Source organism: Petromyzon marinus, unplaced genomic scaffold, assembly GCF_048934315.1.
Source record: "Petromyzon marinus isolate PM22_M1 ecotype Great Lakes invasive population unplaced genomic scaffold, UKy_Petmar_22M1.pri1.0 PM_G_Scaffold_27, whole genome shotgun sequence".
NCBI classification, from domain to species: domain Eukaryota; kingdom Metazoa; phylum Chordata; class Hyperoartia; order Petromyzontiformes; family Petromyzontidae; genus Petromyzon; species Petromyzon marinus.
In genome coordinates, this window is record NW_027422839.1 from 2,583,516 (window position 1) to 2,605,252 (window position 21,737).

Genomic DNA, 21,737 nt, shown 5'->3' on the forward strand with positions numbered 1-21,737 from the left:
TTGCCTGCGCAAAGACCACGACGGGGTAAAAGCGTGATGGGCTTCTACAGCTCCGCAATAGTCGAGTGTGAATAGTCGCCTAATAGTCGTTATTGGCTATCAGAGGTTCTCCCCAACAACCAGTCAAACAACGTGTGGACGGTCACCTTGGGTAGGGGGGTGTGTGGTGGCTTCTCCCTTACCAAGATGGCAACCCCCCTCCCACCACGAGTCACGTAGTGTTGACATTTTGTGGGTGTTTTTTAATTGGTCAACTCCATTGTACGTGATATTGAACTTTATTTCATAGCCCGGATTAAGGCCCATGGTAAATAGCATAGACTAGATAAGGCGCTGCTGCGTTTCGGACTATACCAAACATAGCCCGGAAGAGGGGGAGGGGTATGAAAAGCATCAAAACTCAAGACGCGCTGAATAAATGTAGCGAATTTGTTTGATGTTTAATTATTTCATCCATAGCGACAAGAAGCAAGAGGGGCTCGCTAGCGTTAGTGAACGGTGGGGTTTGCTGTGTACCCCCCTAAATTAAAACAATTTAAGTTCGCCAGTTACATTCACCCCTTCCTCGCCCGCTGCTCGCGTTGGTTTCGCCCACGACCCTCTCCCTCCACCACCAAAGTGTCGCGTTTTGGCGGGAGAAGGCGGCTGTGTGTTCTGAGGAGACTAACAACCACCACCATCACAACATCTATAATCATAAGTATAACTACTACTATAATAACAACATCTACAATCATAACTATAACACTAATAATAACATCAACAACTTACAACAGCAATAATATAAACAATAATAACATCAACAACTTACAACAGCAATAATATAAACAATTACAATAGTAATAAAAACATGAACTGCTTTAATAACTAATACTGTAACATCAACAACTACTACGACTATAATAAAACAAAAACGTGAACGAGAGCGAGCGACACAACAACGAGGGCGGTGAGTGAGAGAGTGGAGCCGACCTCTCGCCCTCACAGCCTGAGGCCCACAAAGACGCGCGGGCTCTGTCAGCCTCACGCAGCCCGTCAGGGAGACTACACGGGGAGACATTTGTGTTGTGTCTCTGTGTGTGTTGTGTGTGTGTGTCTCTGTGTGTGTGTCTCTGTGTGTGTGTGTCTGTGTGTGTCTCTGTGTGTGTGTGTCTCTGTAAGCCTCACGCAGCCCGTCAGGGAGACTACACGGGGAGACATTTGTGTTGTGTCTCTGTGTGTGTTGTGTGTGTGTGTCTCTGTGTGTGTGTCTCTGTGTGTGTGTGTCTGTGTGTGTCTCTGTGTGTGTCTGTGTGTGTGTCTCTGTGTGTGTGTGTGTGTCTGTGTGTGTCTGTCAGCCTCACGCAGCCCGTCAGGGAGACTACACGGGGAGACATTTGTGTTGTGTCTGTGTGTGTATGTGTGTGTGTCTGTGTGTGTCTCTGTGTGTGTGTGTCTCTGTGTGTGTCTGTGTGTGTGTCTGTGTGTGTGTCTGTGTCTCTGTGTGTCTCTGTGTGTGTCTCTGTGTGTGTCTCTGTGTGTGCGTGTGTCTCTGTGTGTGCGTGTCTCTGTGTGTCTCTGTGCGAGTCTCTGTGCGAGTGTCTGTGTGCGTGTTTCTGTGTGTGTGTCTCTGTGTGTGTGTGTCTCTGTGTGTGTGTGTCTCTGTGTGCGTGTGTCTGTGTGTGTGTGTGTCTCTGTGTGCGCCTCTGTGTGTGTCTGCCTGTGTGTGCGTGTGTCTCTGTGTGTGCGTGTCTCTGTGTGCGTGTCTGCCTGTGTGTGTCTCTGTGTGCGTCTTTGTTGCCTGTGTGTGTCTGCCTCTGTGTGTGTCTCTGTGTGCGTGTCTGTGTGTGCGACTTTGTTGCCTTGTGGGGAGCGATAGTGTAGCGGTTAGCGCGCTGCGCTATGAACCTGGCGACCCGGGTTCGATTCCCGCTCACGGCCAACACCAGTGACGATTATCTGAACCGGTCCCGGGCCTCCCCTAGGTCGACTCAGCCTCAAATGAGTACCTGGTGCGGTGTGTAAACATTGCCACTAGGGAGACAAAGGCGGTCGGGCGTGGTGCTGGCCACCCACCCCCTCGTGTACCGTTCCGGCCTTCATAGTTGCTCGCTAACAGCACTTGCCCCTACAGTCTGTTAAGGCTACACAGGGGATCTTTGTCTTTGTTGCCTGTGTGTGTGTCTGTGCGAATGTCTCTGTTTGCGAGTGTCTCTGTGTGTGTGTGTCTCTGTGTGTGTGTCTCTGTTGCCTGTGTTGGTGTCTCTGTGTGCGTCTTTGTTGCCTGTGTGTGTCTCTGTGCGCGTGTCTCTGTGTGTGTTTCTGTGTGTGTGTTTCTGTGTGTGTGTTTCTGTGTGCGTGTCTCTGTGTGTGTGTTTCTGCGCGCCTGATGTCTGCGTGTGTGTCTCTGTGTGTGTCTCTGTGTATGTGTCTCTGTGTGCGTGTCTCTGTGTGTGTGTCTCTGTGTGTGTGTCTCTGTGTGTGTGTCTCTGTGTGCGCGCCTCTGTGCGAGTGTCTCTGTGTGCGTGTTTTTGCGCGCCTGATGTCTGCGTGTGTGTCTCTGTGTGTGTCTCTGTGTGTGTCTGTGTGTGTGTGTCTCTGTGTGTGTGTCTCTGTGTGTGTCTCTGTGTGCGTCTCTATGTGCGCGTCTCTGTGCGAGTGTCTCTCTGTGCGTGTTTCTGCGCGCCTGATGTCTGCTTGTGTGCAGTCTCGGCCCGAGTCATGATTCCCATCGGAGCCCTGACCTCCTCCTTCTCATTGGAGGGTCACCAGGACCTCAAGATCCTTCAGCCCTGGTGGGACGTGTTGTGCGACATGCTCTCCGTGCCCATGTTCATGATCGGCATCTTTGCCGGGATGCTGCAGGTGCGTCGTTCCAACAACGCTCCAGAGAGCCCCCCCACGCACATTCATCAATGTCGCCGCCTTGCTCATGGATATTGTATAACATCGCGCCACGGTGGCCGGGAGATATTGACGACCTCGCCTGGTATGTAGGAGGTCATAGGTTCCATCCCCGACCCCTGCTGCATATTCGGACTCTGCGTATGTCTCATCAGCACGGTGGCCGCGAGATGTTAACTACCTCGCCTGGCACGCAGGAGGTCGTGGGTTCCAACTCTGCGTGCGAGCTAACTCAAAGCGCTGGCTAGAGAGCGAATCTTGGGTCGATATGGGTTGCCCCCCCCCCCCCGTACACACCGGGAATCGCGCAAAGTGAACCACCTGCGTGGAGCGGCGTCCTCCAGGAGACCACACAGCGTCACGTGACCATGACGACCGCTCCTCACGGTCACGCGGTACCCACTTCCCCCGCCTCCGCCCAGAACATGAACGAGCGCATCCTGTGTGTGCCGGTGCCGAGCGGCTTCGACGTGGATCTGAAGGAGTGGAACGAGACTGTGCTGAGGGACCTCGTGGCCAACCCCAGGGCCCACAGGGTGAGTGAGGGTCCCCCTCGGGCCGGCTCGGCACCACCGTGCAGGGGGGGAACCGCTGGTTGCCAGCGGAAAGGCCGGCTGCGCCACCGACAGTTGCCCGAGGAATAGTGTCATGTATAGTGTAGTGTATAGTGTAGTGTATAGTGTAATGTATAGTGTCTATAGTAGTGTAGTGTATAGTGTAGTGTATAGTGTAATGTATAGTTCATAATAAAGGTTTTTGGGTTAGATCGCGTTTATTTATAAATGTGTCGTAACCCTCCACCACCCGACACGGCCAATCAGCAAAAAAAAAAGTGTCACGTTGACAAAAGACAAATAATTCACTACTTTAGCCCACCGGTGTGTTGAAGAGTGAATCCACATTTACAGTTTGAGTACTGTGACGTTTCGCTGGTAGAGCTAATATTTACTTTTGGAACTTTGCTATTCCCAATTATTTTAGCAACCTCATGTCTAGTTATCTCTGCCTCATTATGTGGAAGGAGTCTAACTGCTGATTCTACCTCAGCAATTATCTCATCCACTGGAATTGTGCGTGGGGTAACGGCAAAAGCCTTAAGAGAGCTGCGTGTAAATAAGGATATCCAAATCCTAGCAGCTGATAAAGGCCGCACTACTGTAGTGATGTCACGAGCCGATTATGATAATAAAATTAGAAATTTACTAGAGGAAAGTACTTACATTAAAATTAAACGAGATCCAACTAATACTTTAGAACGTAAGACCACTGCAATAATTGCAAATTCATTAATCCCTAAAAATGAGCAATACCTAATTAAGCCAAGGGCCTCAAAACCACCTAGACTCTATGGGCTACCAAAGATTCATAAAATCGGCATCCCATTACGACCCATAGTCAGTACAATTGGCTCTGCCACATATCAATTAGCAAAATATATAACCAAACAAATACAGCCCTACATCGGTAAGACATCTTCATTCATAAAAAATTCAGAACATCTTGTGAATGTGATTAAAGATATTAAACTTACTCCTGATGATATTCTGGTAAGTTTTGATGTGATTTCTCTATTCACTAAGGTTCCAGTGGACGAATCGCTTAAATTACTTGATACACTAGTAAAGAAAACCGGTTTACCAAAAGATATTCCGAAACTTGCTGGCCATTGTTTAAATAACACTTACTTCTTATGGAGAGGGGATTTCTTTAAACAAAAAGAAGGAGCAGTAATGGGTTCTCCTTTATCTCCTGCTATAGCAAATTTGTACATGGAAAACTTTGAAATAAGAGCACTTGCCTCGAGCACATTAAAACCATCCTTTTGGTTTAGATATGTGGATGACACTTTGGTTGTCTGGCCACATGGTAAAGATACACTTAATGATTTTCTAAATCATCTCAATGCACAAAACCCGGCCATCCAGTTCACCATGGAAATGGAGGTGAATAACACACTCCCATTCCTAGATATTTTGCTTGGACATGGCCTAAACGGTAAAATAACACACAGCGTTTACAGAAAGCAAACGCACACTGATGCCTATCTGAATGCAGAATCACATCATCATCCAGCTCAGAAATCCTCTCTTATCAAGACGCTCATACATCGGGCTAAAACAGTGTCAGATGGTGAGAGTCTAGTGAGAGAGATTAAACACGTTAAAGACGCACTACGACAGAATGGCTACAATAATGCTCAAATTAACAGAGCATTGAATGCCAAATCACGATCGCAAAGCAATACTGCTGAAAGCGACCAGATTGTTAAAACAATAAAAATTCCATATATCTCAGGAGTAACTGACAAATTAGCCCGTGTTTTGCAAAAGCAAAACATTACAGTAAGATTTGGTACAGTACACAATATTCAAAAACTAGTATCTTGCACTAAAGACGCATTACTATCAACAGAAGGTGTATATCGGATTAATTGTTCATGTGGCAGCTGCTACATTGGGCAGACGGGACGTAACATCAGCGTAAGACTAAAAGAACATCAGAGAAATATTAAATTATCTCAAACACAACTGTCGGCAGTGGCAGAACATGCTTGTCAACAAGGACACTCAATTGATTTTGACAATGTTGCAGTGGTGTGTAAAACTAATTATTACTGGCAAAGACTAATTAGAGAATCCATTGAAATTGAGAGGAACAAGAATAACTTTAATCGCTCTGACAGCTACCGGCTTAGTGCGGCCTGGAAGCGTATTATTAAATAATACACATTACATTTTGATTTAAAGAATTATTAATCTACAACTCATTACTAATCATAACCAATGACTGATTACTAATCGATTATATAATTACAATACCCCCCCCCTCCGCCTCTAATCACTGCACCTGATATGAGTTAAGTGATGACGTCATCCTGCTGCTCTATATAAAACCGGGAGCAAGCGAGGGCTTTACCATTCTGGCGAATTGCCCGATGATGCTGGATGTATTTACCAGCGAAACGTCGTACTCAATCTGTAAATGTGGATTCACTCTTCAACACACCGGTGGGCTAAAGTAGTGAATTATTTGTCTTTTGTCAACGTGACACTTTTTTTTGCTGATTGGCCGTGTCGGGTGGTGGAGGGTTACGACACATTAAAATAAACGCGATCTAACCCAAAAACCTTTATTAAGAATAATATTGGTCGCGAAAGCCTACGTGTTAAACTGTAATGTATAGTGTCTATAGTAGTGTAGTGTATAGTGTAATGTATAGTGCAGTGTATATTGTAATGTACATTATAGTGTAATGTATAGTGTAGTGTAATGTATAACGTGTGGTGTAATGTATAGTGTAGTGTAATGTATAGTGTAGTGTAATGTATAGTGTAATGTATAGTGTAGTGAATACTATAATGTGGTGTGTAGTGTATAGTGTAATGTATAGTGTATTGTAATATATAGTGTAGTGTATAGTGTAATGTATAGTGTAGTGTATAGTATAACGTGTGGTGTGTAGTGTATAGTGTAATGTATAGTGTAGTGTATAGTAGTGTAGTGTATAGTGTAATTTATAGTGTAGTGTATATTGTAATGTACGTGATAGTGTAATGTATAGTGTAATATATAGTGTAGTGTATAGTGTAATATCCTAGTACAGCACACCAGTGTGTTGGAGAGCAAAGCCACAACATTGACGATCTTGAGTACGGTGACGTTTTGCCAGTAATTACAACCGGCATCATCAGGCGAAAGCCAGATTTGAGCCAGCTCTGTCACCCTGCAAGGGAGGGGCATGCGATATCACCGCCACGCCAGTTCACTTTGCCCTTCTGCGTGCGTTCCCACACTCGCCCAGACCGGCTTCGACCAGTACCAGTACCGGTTGATCAACCAGTTCTGCTACGACAACGCGGTGCTGTGGATCAGCAAGTACTTCCCGCACCTCGTGGTGCTGCACACGCTCGTCCTGACGGCCACCAGAAACTTCTGGTTCAGGTTCCCGGAGACGAGCTCCAAGATTGAGCACTTTGTGTCCGTGCTGGGCAAGTGCATGGATTCGCAGTGGACCACGCACGCCGTCCACGAGGCCGCGCTTGATGGGGTGGCAACAACGGCGGCGGCGTTGCGGCCGTCGCTGCCCGCCACGGCGGGGAGCTGCAGGTCAGAAGGGGGCTGACGGAGAGACGGCCCACGGCTCCTTCCTGGTTATTATTATCCCCTCTCTTGCCTTTGTCATTCCTTCCCCCCTTAAGTAAAAAAAACCTAAAAAGTTCCCCTTTCTCCCTGCAGGGGGACCCCGCGTGGGTTTGGGGCAGCGAGCCCGTTCACACATATCTCTATCCCCCTGCGTTTCATAACCGGTTTGGCTTACGGTTGGCGGTGTGCGTGTGTGTGTACGTGTGTGTGACGTGTGTGTGGGGAGCGGTAGTATAGCGGTTAGCGCGCTGCTGTGGTATGAACCTGGCGACCCGGGTTCGATTCCCGCTCACGGCTAACACCAGTGACGATTATCTGAACCGGTCCTGGGCCTCCCCTAGGTCGACTCAGCCTCAAATGAGTACCTGGTGTGGTGAATAAAAACATTGCCACTGCGGAGACAAAGGCGGTCGGGCGTCGTGCTGGCTGCCCACCCCCTCGTATACCGTTCCAGCCTTCATAGGTGCTCGCTAACAGCACTTGCCCCTACAGTCTGTTAAGGCTATACGGGGGATCTTTGTTTTGTTTTTGTGGGGAGCGGTAGTGAAGCGGTTAGCGACCTGCGCTATGAACCCGGCGACCCAGGTTCGATTCCCGCTCACGGCCAAGACCAGCGACGATTATCTGAACCAGTTCTGGGCCTCCCCTAGGTCGACTCGGTCTCAAATGAGTACCTGGTAAACATCGCCACTGGGGAGACAAAGGCGACCAGGCGTGGTGCTGGCCACCCACCCCCTCTTGTACAATTCCAGCCTTCATAAGTGCTCGCTAACAGCACTTGCCCCTACCGTCTGTTAAGGCTATACAGGGGATCTTTGTGTGCGTGTGTGATGTGGGTGTCTGTGAGTCTGTATGGGTCTTTGTGGGTCTCTACGGGTCTCTGTGAGTCTCGATGGGTCTCTGCGGGTATCTGTGAGTCTCTATGGGTCTCTGTGGGTCTCTATGGGTCTCTGTGGGTCTCTGTGGGTCTCTGTGAGTCTCTATGGGTCTCTGAGTCTCTAAGGATCTCTGTGAGTCTCCATGGGTCTCTGTGAGTCTCTATGGGTCTCATTGAGTCTCTATGGGTCGCTGAGTCTCTATGGGTCTCTGTGAGTCTCTATGGGTCTCTGTGGGTCTCTGCGGGTCTCTGTGAGTCTCTATGGGTCTCTGAGTCTCTAAGGGTCTCTGTGAGTCTCTATGGGTCTCTGTGCTTCTCTGCGTCATGACGCGTTGCCCGATGTCCACGCAATCCCACGTACGCAGCGACCCGAGATCCGGCGAAATCCCCATGGAGAAGCTGCCTCCTGAGTCTCCGCCGGGACCGCCCCGGCCCTCCGTCCAGTTTGTCGACCCCGGCGAGGCCGCACCACCCGACCGGTCCCCCCCGGGGCAGAGCGAGGACCGGCGGACGCCATCGGATGATCGCATCCTGGACAAGAAGGAGGGCGAGCAGGCCAAGGCTCTCTTCGAGAAGGTGAAGAAACTCCGCGCTCACACGGAGGCGGGCGGCGGGCTCCACAGGATATACGTGTTGCAGACGGCGGCCCGCTTGCTGCAGGCGCTGGTGGTGCTCGCGTACACCGGCTACGCCTGCCCCAATATGCGCTACCACATCCACTGCGTGGAAGGCGAGTACATCACGGGCTACGGGAACTTCTACTGCGTCCACGGGCTGTGGCGCATCTTCCGCATGATGTGGATGGCCTACGCGACCACGATGTGTGTTTACGCGCTCACCTGTGCCTACGTCGTCTACTGGGTGGTGACCTGCAGGTGAGAGGGGGGGGGCGGCGGTGCTGCCGCAGAGCGGTTGTGTGGCACCGGATCGCCGTCTGGCAGCCTTCTGGCTTTGGCCTACGGGCTTTTCGGCGATCGTGGAGACGCGGTTAGCGCGGACGGCGACACTGCAACAAAGATCTAAATGTAACGTTTTACTATTGGCTTCGTGGGAGATCTTCCGCGTCGGGACAAGGGTCGACGGGCACTGAGTTCTCTGTGCTGGGGGGTGGGGGGGGCGCTGACACTGCAGGCTCAAGGAGTACAGCTTCGCGGAGACGCGCCAGGAGACGGGGGTGGACGACATTCCGGATGTGCGCAACGACTTCGCCTTCCTCCTGCACCTAGTGGACAAGTACGACCCCTGCTACGCATCCAAGTTCTCCGTCTTCCTGTCCGAGGTGAGGAGAAGCCGCTCGCAGAGCACGCTGTGCGCTGCACGCACGCCGTACACTGGACGGAGCCGACCGCGCTGATCTGAGATGCGGGGTTAGGACAACAAACTGTGGGTCTCTGTGTGGTGAGCGTGGTGCTGGCCACCCACCCCCTCGTGTGCCGTTCTGGCCTGGCCTGCATCGGTGCTCGCTAACAGCACTTGCCCCAACAGTCCATCGAGGCTATACGGGGGGATGTTGAGTCTTTGGGTCTCTGTCTGAGTCTATGGGCCGTGTTAGTCTATGTGTAATGACAGGGTGCCACCTGTCGGCCTGGAGGGGTAATTATAGTTATGGGCAAGTTATGTAATGACTAATTATAAGGGGGGGGGCGTATCGGTAGTAAAGGTCAAAGGCTGAGTCAGACCGCAAGCTCCGGGAACCTGCTTGAAGATTCTGGAAGGGGACGTGGCCGGAGGCGGGGCTTGGCCGCACCGGGGTGTACATGAGGGGGTCCTGAGTCCTGGCTGCGCTAAGTCAAGTAACTGTGTAGTTGGACGCCGACGATGGGGTTGTGTAGCTACGTAGAGATGTTTACATATACGTATCGTCCAGTGTGAGAATAAATAAGAAGGCCTCTACGCGATGTGTCTCGGAAGCTGCTCACTACATATGTATAACATGGGGCGGTACGGCTCATTGGGCCCTCGCTGCTGAAACAAATAAAATCCATCCACGCTTGGCTGCTGGTGCTGTTGCTGCTGCTGCAGGTGAGCGAAAATAAGCTGAGGCAGGTCAACGTGGATCAAGCGTGGACCCTGTCGCATCTGACGGGGCTACTGGAGATCAACGCGCAGGGCGAGAGCGAGCTACGCCTCTGCAAGCTGGCAGCGGTGCCAGTGGACACATACCGCCTCACTCAGATACAGGTGCCCGTGGACACACCCATGCACCCACCCACCCACCCACCTGCTCACTCACCCACCAATTCACTCACCTAGACACCCACTTACCCACCAACTCGCCCACACACCCACCCAACCACTCTCGCACACACCCACCCACTTGCTCACTCACCCACTCGCTTGCCAACACACCCACCCATGCACACACCCACCCACACACCCACTCACTCACTCACCAACCCACTCACCCACACACCCACCCACTCACCCATACACCCACCAACTCACACACCCACTGACCCACTAACTCACCCACACACCCACCCACTCATCCAGACACCCACTTACCCACCAACTCACCCACACACCCACCCAACCACTCGCGCACACACCCACCCACTTGCTCACTCACCCACTCACTCGCCAACACACCCACCCACGCACACACCCACCCACACACCCACTCACTCACTAACCCACTCACCCACACACCCATCCACTCACCCATACACCCACCAACTCACACACCCACTCACCCACCAACTCACTCACCCACACATCCACTCGTCTACCAACTCACCCACTCGCCCAACCAACTCACCCACATACCCACTGACCCACACACCCACTCACCCACCAACTCACTCACCCTCATACCCAATCCCCCACCGAAGGTGCTGACGCTGGACTCGATGCACGGGGTGGCGCTGGGGGCGGCGGTGGTGCAGTTGGTGAACCTGCACCAACTCCGGCTGCTGAACTGCACCGTGAGCGTTGACAATCGCGCACTCGCCTTCCTCAGCGAGGAGCTGCACCAGTTGGAGGTGCGTGGGTGGGTGGATGGGCGGGCGGGCGCGAGGGTGGGTCGGTCGGAGCGGTCCATTCGGCTCCACTGACCCGGCCATGACATCACCAAAAAGTCACCTCCCCCACCAAATGTATTTAAGTCGCAGTGTCGGGGACCGATATTCACCGTTGCCGTTCGCGGCGTCCGCCCCCCCCGCGCCCTCTTGCAGGTGAAGTTTGCGGTCAAGGCGGAGGTCCCGGGCTGGCTGCGTGAAATGCGCCACCTGGAGGAGCTGTCCCTGGAGGGGCCCCTGACGCCCGCGCTCCTTAAGCCGCTGGGCGGCCTCAGGCGCCTGCGGGGCCTGCGCCTGACGACAAGCGTCGCCCGCCTCCCGCCCGGCCTGGCCGCCGTCGCTGGCGGCGGCCTGCGCTCGTTCGCCCTCGACAACGGCGGCGTGCGCCTCGAGTCGCCGGCGCCCCTGAGCAAGCTGCGCGGCTTGGAGACGCTGCGGCTGACGCGCTGCGGCCTGGAGCCCGCCGAGCTTCCGCGGCCCCTGCTGGCGCTGGGACGCTTGAGCGACCTCGACCTGTCCCGCAACGGCCTCCGCTCGCTGGGCGACGGCGATGACGCGTCGCTGCCGGCGGCCGCCTGGGAGCGCCTCGCCGTCCTGCGCCTTTCGGACAACGCCCTCGTGAGCGTCCCACGGTTCGCGGCGGGGGCGGGGTCGCCGGCCCTGCGCTCGCTCTTCCTCGACGGGAATCTCATCGAGGGCGAGCTGCCCGCGGGGCTGCTCCGCCTGCACGACCTGCGCGTCCTCGACCTGAGCCGCAACGCCATCGCTGCCCTGCCGCCCGACGTGTGGCTGCTGACTCAGCTAAGCACCCTCCTTCTGTCGGGCAACGCCCTGCGGCGTCTGCCCGATGAGTTGTTCCGGTGCGAGGGATTGCGGACGCTGGCGCTCGCCAACAACGAGCTGTGCGAACTCAGCGGCCTGGTGGGGAGGCTGAGGAGGCTGCGCAGGTTGGAGCTGGTGGGGAACCGGCTGACGGAGCTGCCGGCCGAGCTGGGGGAGTGCGCGGAGCTGAGGCGCGGGGGGCTGGTGGTGGAGGAAGAGCTCTTCGAGTCGCTGCCCGCGCGGGTGAAGGAGGCGATGCGGGGCGAGCCCAGCAGAACGACGCAGAGCCCCTCTGGAAGCCGGGAGAGAAACGCAAGAAACTGGGAGGGAACCCCAAGACACTGAGATGCTTTTACCAGTAATTACAACCACGACCTCCTGTATATCAGGTAAGGTAGTTAACGTCTCAATTACCAAGGCGTAGACACCAATGAAGGTCCAGACGACCAGCGGACTGAGTTTGGGCCGAGTGGGTCGCACACGTCCAGTAAGTCTAGGGTGGGCCTAATAATACACGGTCTTGTGTCTGTGTTTTATTGATCGAACAGTTGGTTCATGTAGCCGCAAACTACAGTTATGCGCATTGAATAATCCGTGGCTGAAAGTCACGTGAAGTAGCTTGTCTGATAATTTGTATAATCTCCCCCTGTTCTATCTCCCCCTATTCTACAGTGAGAGTGAGTGGAGTTTGTATGATTAGGGGTTGACAGGTCTGGGTGTAGGCACTGAATAGGGATTGACAGGTCTGGGTGTAGGCACTGATAAGGGGTTGACAGGTCAGGGTTTAGGCATTGATTAGAGATTGACAGATCTGGGTGTAGGCATTGATTAGAGATTGACAGTCTGGGTGTAGGCATTGATTATAGATTGACAGGTCTGGGTGTAGGCACTGATAAGGGGTTGACAGGTCTGGGTGTAGGCATTGATTAGAGATTGACAGGTCTGGGTGTAGGCATTGATTAGAGATTTACAGGTCTGGGTGTAGGCACTGATAAGGGGTTGACAGGTCTGGGTGTAGGCATTGATTAGAGATTGACAGGTCTGGGTGTAGGCATTGATTAGAGATTGACAGGTCTGGGTGTAGGCACTGATAAGGGGTTGACAGGTCTGGGTGTAGCCATTGATTAGAGATTGTTAGGTCTGGGTGTAGGCATTGATAGGGGGTTGACAGGTCTGAGTGTAGTCACTGATAAGGGGTTGACAGGTCTGAGTGTAGTCACTGATAAGGGATCTAACACCAAAATAAATACAAAACCTGTATTAGGGGAAGCCACCGTTGACCAATTTGGACCCCCGGTTTTTTGTTTTTCTCCGTTGGCTCCAAGCGCTTGATCATAACCCCCAGCTTTTAAGGGCGGTCCGTGAATCGCTTCTTCTCGCCGCTTCCGCCGGGATGCTCGAGAGCGTGAATGCAAACATTAAAACGCTTCCCCATCTTGACCAGGCTGTCTTTGTTTGCTGCGTCCTGTTGATTTCGTTGCCTTGGGTGTTCTGATTGTCTCTGCGAGGCCATGCCGCCAGGACCCTCCTTGAAGAGACGCGCGGCCAAAGGAGATGCTGATACACATGGACCCAGAGCTGGAAACCCAGCATCTCGATGTCTCCGTCTTAACCATTGCAAATCCCCAGAGAGACACAGCCATTATGAATCCATTGAGAAAGAGAGAGAGCGCTATTATGAATCCCCTGAGAGAGAGAGAGACAACCATTATAAATCCTCTGTGTGTGTCAGTGTGTGTCAGTTTGTGTGTGTGATTTAATCCCATCTGTAAAGGATGTGATTCCTGACATGCAATAGCCTGTTGTCTAGAAACGGAGTTATGGTTGCGGCAGCAGTTACATTGGGGAAACGAAATGACATGTCTCGGACCGTGTTCGTGAACACAAGGCAGATCTGAAACACGGTAGGACCAATACCTCTGCCATTGCCGATCATTGTTTTAACGCTGTGGGCTCACACGAAATATATTTTTCCAATACGGAGTTACTCTGCAAACCTACCGGCTACCTTCAGAGATTTGCTCATGAAGCCATCCAGATATATAAACACAAACAACTTCAACCGAGAAGATGGGTACAAACTGAGCAATCATTGGAAGGACTTTATTAACCAAGTAAATTCTTAACTGACTGTGATCTTTCCCTCCTACCAGCCTATGTCAGCTGTTATTCCGACTCTCTGTGTGTCTCTCATCATGTGTACCTCTTGCTCTTAGGGGTTTTTGTTCCTGTTGCCCGGCTCTCTGACATTGGGCCATCTCACGTTGACATGCTAATCTCCCACATTTACATTTAGGTACAAATTCCTTCTCTAGCTCCACCCACTTATCAGTGGGTTGGGCCCACCAATATCCTATATAACCTCTTGTTGCAGCGGCTCTTTCTCCTACGTCAGCAGTCCGCCTGTGTTTGTTTCACACCTGAAGATGGTCGCTTGTGTTGCGATCGAAACGTCGTGATCTATTATATTTTTTCTACCTACGTGACTTTACCGAAAGAACCAAAGAATATGAATTCCTGCAGTCACGAAAGCTATAATACATGGACATGGCCGATATATAAACATAATATATAGATGATGGTTCTGTTGTTGGCGGCGTTTTAGACAATATAATACATGGACGTGGCCGATATATAGTAATAATAGATATATGATGGTTTTATTGTTGGCGGCGTTTTAGACAATATAATACATGGAAGTAGCCGATATATAGTAATAATAGATAGATGATCGTTCTGTTGTTAGCGGCGTTTTAGACAGATTTAATACATGGACATGGCCGATATATAGTAATATATATGATGGTTCCGTTGTTGGCGGCGTTTTAGACAATTTAATACATGGACATGGCCGATATATAGTAATAATGGATATATGATGGTTCTGTTGTTGGCGGCGTTTTAGACAGACAATACATGACATGGCCAATATATAGTAATAATAGATATATGATGGATCTGTTGTTGGCGGCGTTTTAGACAGATAATGGTTCTGTTGTTGGCGGCGTTTTAGACATATAATACATGGAGGATGCTGAAATATAGTAATAATAGACAGATGATGGGCGGCGTTTTAGACAGATATGATACATGGACATGGCCGATATATAGTAATAATAGAAAGATGATGGTTCTGTTGTTGGCGGCGTTTTAGACAGATATAATACATGGATATGGCCGATATATAGTAATATTAGATATATGATGGTTCTGTTGTTGGCGGCGTTTTAGACAATATAATACATGAAAGTGGCCGAAATATAGTAATAATAGATAGATGATGGTTATGTTGTTGGCGGCGTTTTAGACAGATATATTACATGGATATGGCCGATATATAGTAATATTAGATATATGATGGTTCTGTTGTTGGCGGCGTTTTAGACAATATAATACATGAAAGTGGCCGAAATATAGTAATAATAGATAGATGATGGTTATGTTGTTGGCGGCGTTTTAGACAATATAATACATGGACGTGGCCGATATATAGTACTAATAGATAGATGATGGTTCTGTTGTTGGCGGCGTTTTAGACAGATATAATACTTGTACATGGCCGATATATAGACATAATATATAGATGATGGTTCCGTTGTTGGCGGCGTTTTAGACAGCTATAATACATGGAAGTGGCCGATATATAGTAATAATAGATAGGTGATGGTTCTGTTGTTGGCGGCGTTTTTGACAGATATAATGTATGAACATGGCCGATATATAGTAATAATAGATATATGATGGTTCTGTTGTTGGGGGCGTTTTGAACAGATATAATGCATGGACGTGGCCGATATATAGTAATAATAGATATATAATGGTTCTGTTGTTGGCGGCGTTTTAGACAGATATAATACATGGACATGGCCGATATATAGTAATAATAGATAGATGATGGTTGTGTTGTTAGTGGCGTTTTAGACAGATATAATACTTGTACATGGCCGATATATAGACATAATATATAGATGATGGTTCTGTTGTTGGCGGCGTTTTAGACAGACATAATACATGGACATGGCCGATATATAGTAAAAATAGATATATGATGGATCTGTTGTTGGCGGCGTTTTAGACAGATGTAATACATGGACATGGTCGATATATAGTTATAATATATAGATGATGGTTCCGTTGTTGGCGGCGTTTTAGACAGCTATAATACATGGACATGGCCGATGTATAGACGTAATATTTAGATTATGGTTCTGTTGTTTGCGGCGGTTTAGACAGATATAATACATGGACGATGCCGATATATAGTAATATATAGATGATGGTTCTGTTGTTGGCGGCGTTTTAGACAATATAATACATGAAAGTGGCCGAAATATAGTAATAATAGATAGATGATGGTTATGTTGTTGGCGGCGTTTTAGACAGATATATTACATGGATATGGCCGATATATAGTAATATTAGATATATGATGGTTCTGTTGTTGGCGGCGTTTTAGACAATATAATACATGAAAGTGGCCGAAATATAGTAATAATAGATAGATGATGGTTATGTTGTTGGCGGCGTTTTAGACAATATAATACATGGACGTGGCCGATATATAGTACTAATAGATAGATGATGGTTCTGTTGTTGGCGGCGTTTTAGACAGATATAATACTTGTACATGGCCGATATATAGACATAATATATAGATGATGGTTCCGTTGTTGGCGGCGTTTTAGACAGCTATAATACATGGAAGTGGCCGATATATAGTAATAATAAATAGGTGATGGTTCTGTTGTTGGCGGCGTTTTTGACAGATATAATGTATGAACATGGCCGATATATAGTAATAATAGATATATGATGGTTCTGTTGTTGGGGGCGTTTTGAACAGATATAATGCATGGACGTGGCCGATATATAGTAATAATAGATATATAATGGTTCTGTTGTTGGCGGCGTTTTAGACAGATATAATACATGGACATGGCCGATATATAGTAATAATAGATAGATGATGGTTGTGTTGTTAGTGGCGTTTTAGACAGATATAATACTTGTACATGGCCGATATATAGACATAATATATAGATGATGGTTCTGTTGTTGGCGGCGTTTTAGACAGACATAATACATGGACATGGCCGATATATAGTAAAAATAGATATATGATGGATCTGTTGTTGGCGGCGTTTTAGACAGATGTAATACATGGACATGGTCGATATATAGTTATAATATATAGATGATGGTTCCGTTGTTGGCGGCGTTTTAGACAGCTATAATACATGGACATGGCCGATGTATAGACGTAATATTTAGATTATGGTTCTGTTGTTTGCGGCGGTTTAGACAGATATAATACATGGACGATGCCGATATATAGTAATATATAGATGATGGTTCTGTTGTTGGCGGCGTTTTAGACAATATAATACATGGACGTGGCCGAAATAAAGTAACAATAGATAGATGATGGTTCTGTTGTTGGCAGCGTTTTAGACAATATAATACATGGACGTGGCCGATATATGGTAATAATAGTTATATGATGGTTCTGTTGTTGGCGGCGTTTTAGACAATATAAGACATGGAACTGGCCGATTATATAGTAATAATAGATAGATGATGGTTCTGTTGTTGGCGGCATTTTAGACATAATATATGGACATGGCTGATATATAGTAATAATAGATATATGATGGTTCTGTTGTTGGGGGAGTTTTAGACAGATATAATGCATGGACGTGGCCGATATACAGTAATATTAGATATATAATGGTTCTGTTGTTGGCAGCGTTTTAGACAGATATAATACATGGACATGGCCGATATATAGTAATAATAGATATATGATGGTTCTGTTGTTGGCGGCGTTTTAGAAAATATAATACGTGGACGTGGCCGATATATAGTACTAATAGATAGATGATGGTTCTGTTGTTGGCGGCGTTTTAGACAGATATAATACTTGTACATGGCCGATATATAGACATAATATATAGATGATGGTTCCGTTGTTGGCGGCGTTTTAGACAGCTATAATACATGGAAGTGGCCGATATATAGTAATAATAGATAGGTGATGGTTCTGTTGTTGGCGGCGTTTTTGACAGATATAATGTATGAACATGGCCGATATATAGTAATAATAGATATATGATGGTTCTGTTGTTGGGGGCGTTTTGAACAGATATAATGCATGGACGTGGCCGATATATAGTAATAATAGATAAATGATGGTTCTGTTGTTGGCGGCGTTTTAGACAGATATAATATATGGACATGGCCGATATATAGTAATAATAGATAGATGATGGTTGTGTTGTTGGCGGCGTTTTAGACATAATACTTGTACATGGCTGATATATAGACATAATATATAGATGATGGTTCTGTTGTTGGCGGCGTTTTAGACAGATATAATACATGGACATGGTCGATATATAGTTATAATATATAGATGATGGTCCCGTTTCGGCGGCGTTTTAGACAGATATAATACATGGACATGGCCGATATATAGTAAAAATAGATATATGATGGATCTGTTGTTGGCGGCGTTTTAGACAGATATAATACATGGACATGGCCGATATATAGTAAAAATAGATATATGATGGATCTGTTGTTGGCGGCGTTTTAGACAGATGAAATACATGGACATGGTCGATATATAGTTATAATATATAGATGATGGTTCCGTTGTTGGCGGCGTTTTAGACAGATATAATACATGGACATGGCCGTTATATAGTAAAAATAGATATATGATGGATCTGTTGTTGGCGGCGTTTTAGACAGATGTAATACATGGACATGGCCGATATATAGTAAAAATAGATATATGATGGATCTGTTGTTGGCGGCGTTTTAGACAGATGAAATACATGGACATGGGCGATATATAGTTATAATATATAGATGATGGTTCCGTTGTTGGCGGCGTTTTAGACAGCTATAATACATGGACATGGCCGATGTATAGACATAATATTTAGATTATGGTTCTGTTGTTTGCGGCGGTTTAGACAGATATAATACATGGACGATGCCGATATATAGTAATAATAGATAGATGATGGTTCTGTTGTTGGCGGCGTTTTAGACAATATAATACATGGACGTGGCCGAAATAAAGTAATAATAGATAGATGATGGTTCAGTTGTTGGCAGCGTTTTAGACAATATAATACATGGACGTGGCCGATATATGGTAATAATAGTTATATGATGGTTCTGTTGTTGGCGGCGTTTTAGACAATATAAGACATGGAACTGGCCGATTATATAGTAATAATAGATAGATGATGGTTCTGTTGTTGGCGGCATTTTAGACATATAATATATGGACATGGCTGATATATAGTAATAATAGATATATGATGGTTCTGTTGTTGGGGGAGTTTTAGACAGATATAATGCATGGACGTGGCCGATATATAGTAATATTAGATATGTAATGGTTCTGTTGTTGGCAGCGTTTTAGACAGATATAATACATGGACATGGCCGATATATAGTAATAATAGATAGATGATGGTTCTGTTGTTGGTGGCGTTTTAGACAGAATACTATACTATATATCGGCCATGTCCATGAATTATATCTGTCTAAAACGCCGCCAACAACAGAACCATCATATATCTATTATAATTATTATATATCGGCCATGTCCTTGTATTATATCTGTCTAAAACGCCACCAACAACAGAACAATCATCTCTCTATTATTACTATATATCGGCCAAGTCCATGTATTATATCTGGTGTTTGCTGCGTCTTAGACAGATATAATACATGGGCATGGCCAAAATATAGTAATAATAGAGAGATGAAGGTTCTGTTGTTTGCGGCGTTTAAGACAGATATAATACATGGACATGGACGATATATAGTAATAATAGATATATGATGGTTCTGTTATTGACGGCGTTTTAGACAGATATAATGCTATATTTCTAGATATCGGCCATGTCCATATATTATGTCTGTCTAAAACGCCGCCACCAACAGAACCATCATCTCTCTATTATTACTATATATCGGCCAAGTCCATGTATTATATCTGTTGTTTACGGCGTTTTAGACAGATATAATCCATGGATATTGCCGATATATAGTAATAATAGAGAGATGATGGTTATGTTGTTGGCAGCGTGTTAGACAGATATAATACTATATTACTATATATCGGCCATGTCCATGTATTATATCTGTCTAAAACGCAGCCAACAATAGAACCATCATCTCTCCATTATTACGATATATCGGCCATGTCCTTGTATTATATGTCTAAAACGCCACCAACAACAGAACCATATATCTATTATTACTATATATCGGCCATGTCCATATATTATATCTGTCTAAAACGCCGCCAACAACAGAACCATCATTTATCTATTATTACTATATATCGGCCATGTCCAAATATTATATCTGTCTAAAACGCCACCAACAACAGAACCATCATATATCTATTATTACTATATATCGGCCATGTCCATGTATTAAGTCTCATAGTTGTGATATTCCACCTTACTTTGAAAGCTAATCACACAGTGAGCAAAGCTTAATGAACTGAGAGATGTAATGCAATAAAGTCTTGTCAACTGATGATAATGACGATAATGATGATGGCAGCATTCCTCCCCCCCAAAACAAGCTCATATTATGTTGGAAGCTCTGAAATAGTGGTCACACATTCCACATTCTTATGGATGGAGCAAGCATTTTTATTACATAACCACTGCTGATTTCCCATGAAATCAAACTCATTTTACCGATGAAGGATGGTTAATGGGCTGAGTTGAACCTCAGCTTAGGCTCGAACTCGCAACATTCCCATGCTTAGCTCAACGCTCCAACCTTCAGCACCACCCAGCTGGATAGGCAGTTGCTTTCACCCCAATGAATTAGGATGTACATCGCCCTGCATGATTCAGTGCTTCGTGTTAATTTGCTAATATTCACCCGGCAATGTCCTAGAAACTGCTGCAAGTTTAGAGGATTTAACAGCGACATACAGTCGGAAGTATAAAAATTGGTGATCTTGAGTTTGATTTGGACTAAAAGGTGCAAGTTTCGACTGTACTGACTTTGTTTTATTTAACCTATAAAACTCATTTTTTTTGTCTGTCTGTGTACGCTCGCTTGCGAGGGATTTGGCTCTCGGACCGCGGGGTTCGCGTGGAAATTTTTTTGCCAGGCGGCACGCCCTGGGCCCCCCGCTTGGTATAGGCTATTTCGTTTTCCCGTCCGTCGCCTTTAAAGTGTTTTAATTAACGTTTTGGTGCGATTTATCTTTATTTATTTACTTTTGCCGACCGGCTCACTGCTGCGCATGCGCGAAACGCCGTTGCCCCTGGCAATGCACAGACGCCGTCGCCGCAGGGGGGACGCCATTTCTCATTCAAAATGCAAAAAATGTACACGTGACGCTGAGGTAAATTCATCAAAGTGTCACGTCCTCTTCTGTCCCCCTCCACCCCAATGTGTGCACTTACTATTATAGGGTCGTAGATACTAAAAATATAGCGATTAAATAGGATTATTGTGGGGTGGGGGGGGGGGTAGCGGCCCAGCCCACAGCCACGGCCGGCCGGGCAATCTAGGCGAGGCCGGAGGCTTTGCACGGGACTAGGCCTCGTCACGGCAATCTGTCAGGTGAGTACTTTGTGCTATAGAGTCGATATATACTGCTACTAGCGGGGAAACATTTTAAAACGTCTGAAAACTTAAAAACTTAACATACAAATGAAAAGATAACTCATTAATTTAAAATAAAATCCGTTTAAAATAAAATCCGAGCGCGCCAAGAATCGATTATTTCAATCGCGCAAAGGAATCAAAGGTTGTAGATTCCTTTAGAATCGTCTTGAAGCGACGACGCTCGCTTGCGAGGGATTTGGCTTTCTAACCGCGGGGTTCGCGTAGAAAAATAACATTGCTGGGCGGCAAGCCCTAAGCCCCCTGCTTGGCATAGGCTATTCCGTTTTCCCATCCCTAAACTTTAAGGTAGTTTAATTCACGATTTAGTGAGA

The 21,737-nt window shown here is 47.1% G+C and overlaps 1 protein-coding gene across 1 annotated transcript; it reads left to right on the plus strand.

The window, feature by feature from the left end:
* Positions 1 to 617: 617 nt before the first annotated feature.
* Positions 618 to 13,182, plus strand: LOC142913948 (volume-regulated anion channel subunit LRRC8E-like). The gene is made up of 9 exons (XM_076061075.1): positions 618 to 949; positions 2,687 to 2,844; positions 3,306 to 3,419; positions 6,686 to 6,990; positions 8,269 to 8,778; positions 9,035 to 9,182; positions 9,926 to 10,084; positions 10,735 to 10,884; positions 11,077 to 13,182. Exons 2-9 carry the CDS (start codon positions 2,701 to 2,703, stop codon positions 12,085 to 12,087), a joined length of 2,541 nt encoding a protein of 846 aa, XP_075917190.1. The 5' UTR covers positions 618 to 949; positions 2,687 to 2,700; the 3' UTR covers positions 12,088 to 13,182.
* Positions 13,183 to 21,737: the final 8,555 nt, after the last annotated feature.

Excerpts from the sequence above, each read along its gene's own strand:
- LOC142913948 (XM_076061075.1), top strand. The coding sequence starts at position 2,701 with ATGATTCCCATCGGAGCCCTGACCTCCTCCTTCTCATTGGAGGGTCAC. Across the intron at positions 3,420-6,685 it reads CCAACCCCAGGGCCCACAGG|ACCGGCTTCGACCAGTACCA; the intron begins GTGAGTGAGGGT and ends ACACTCGCCCAG. Across the intron at positions 6,991-8,268 it reads GCCACGGCGGGGAGCTGCAG|CGACCCGAGATCCGGCGAAA; the intron begins GTCAGAAGGGGG and ends CCACGTACGCAG.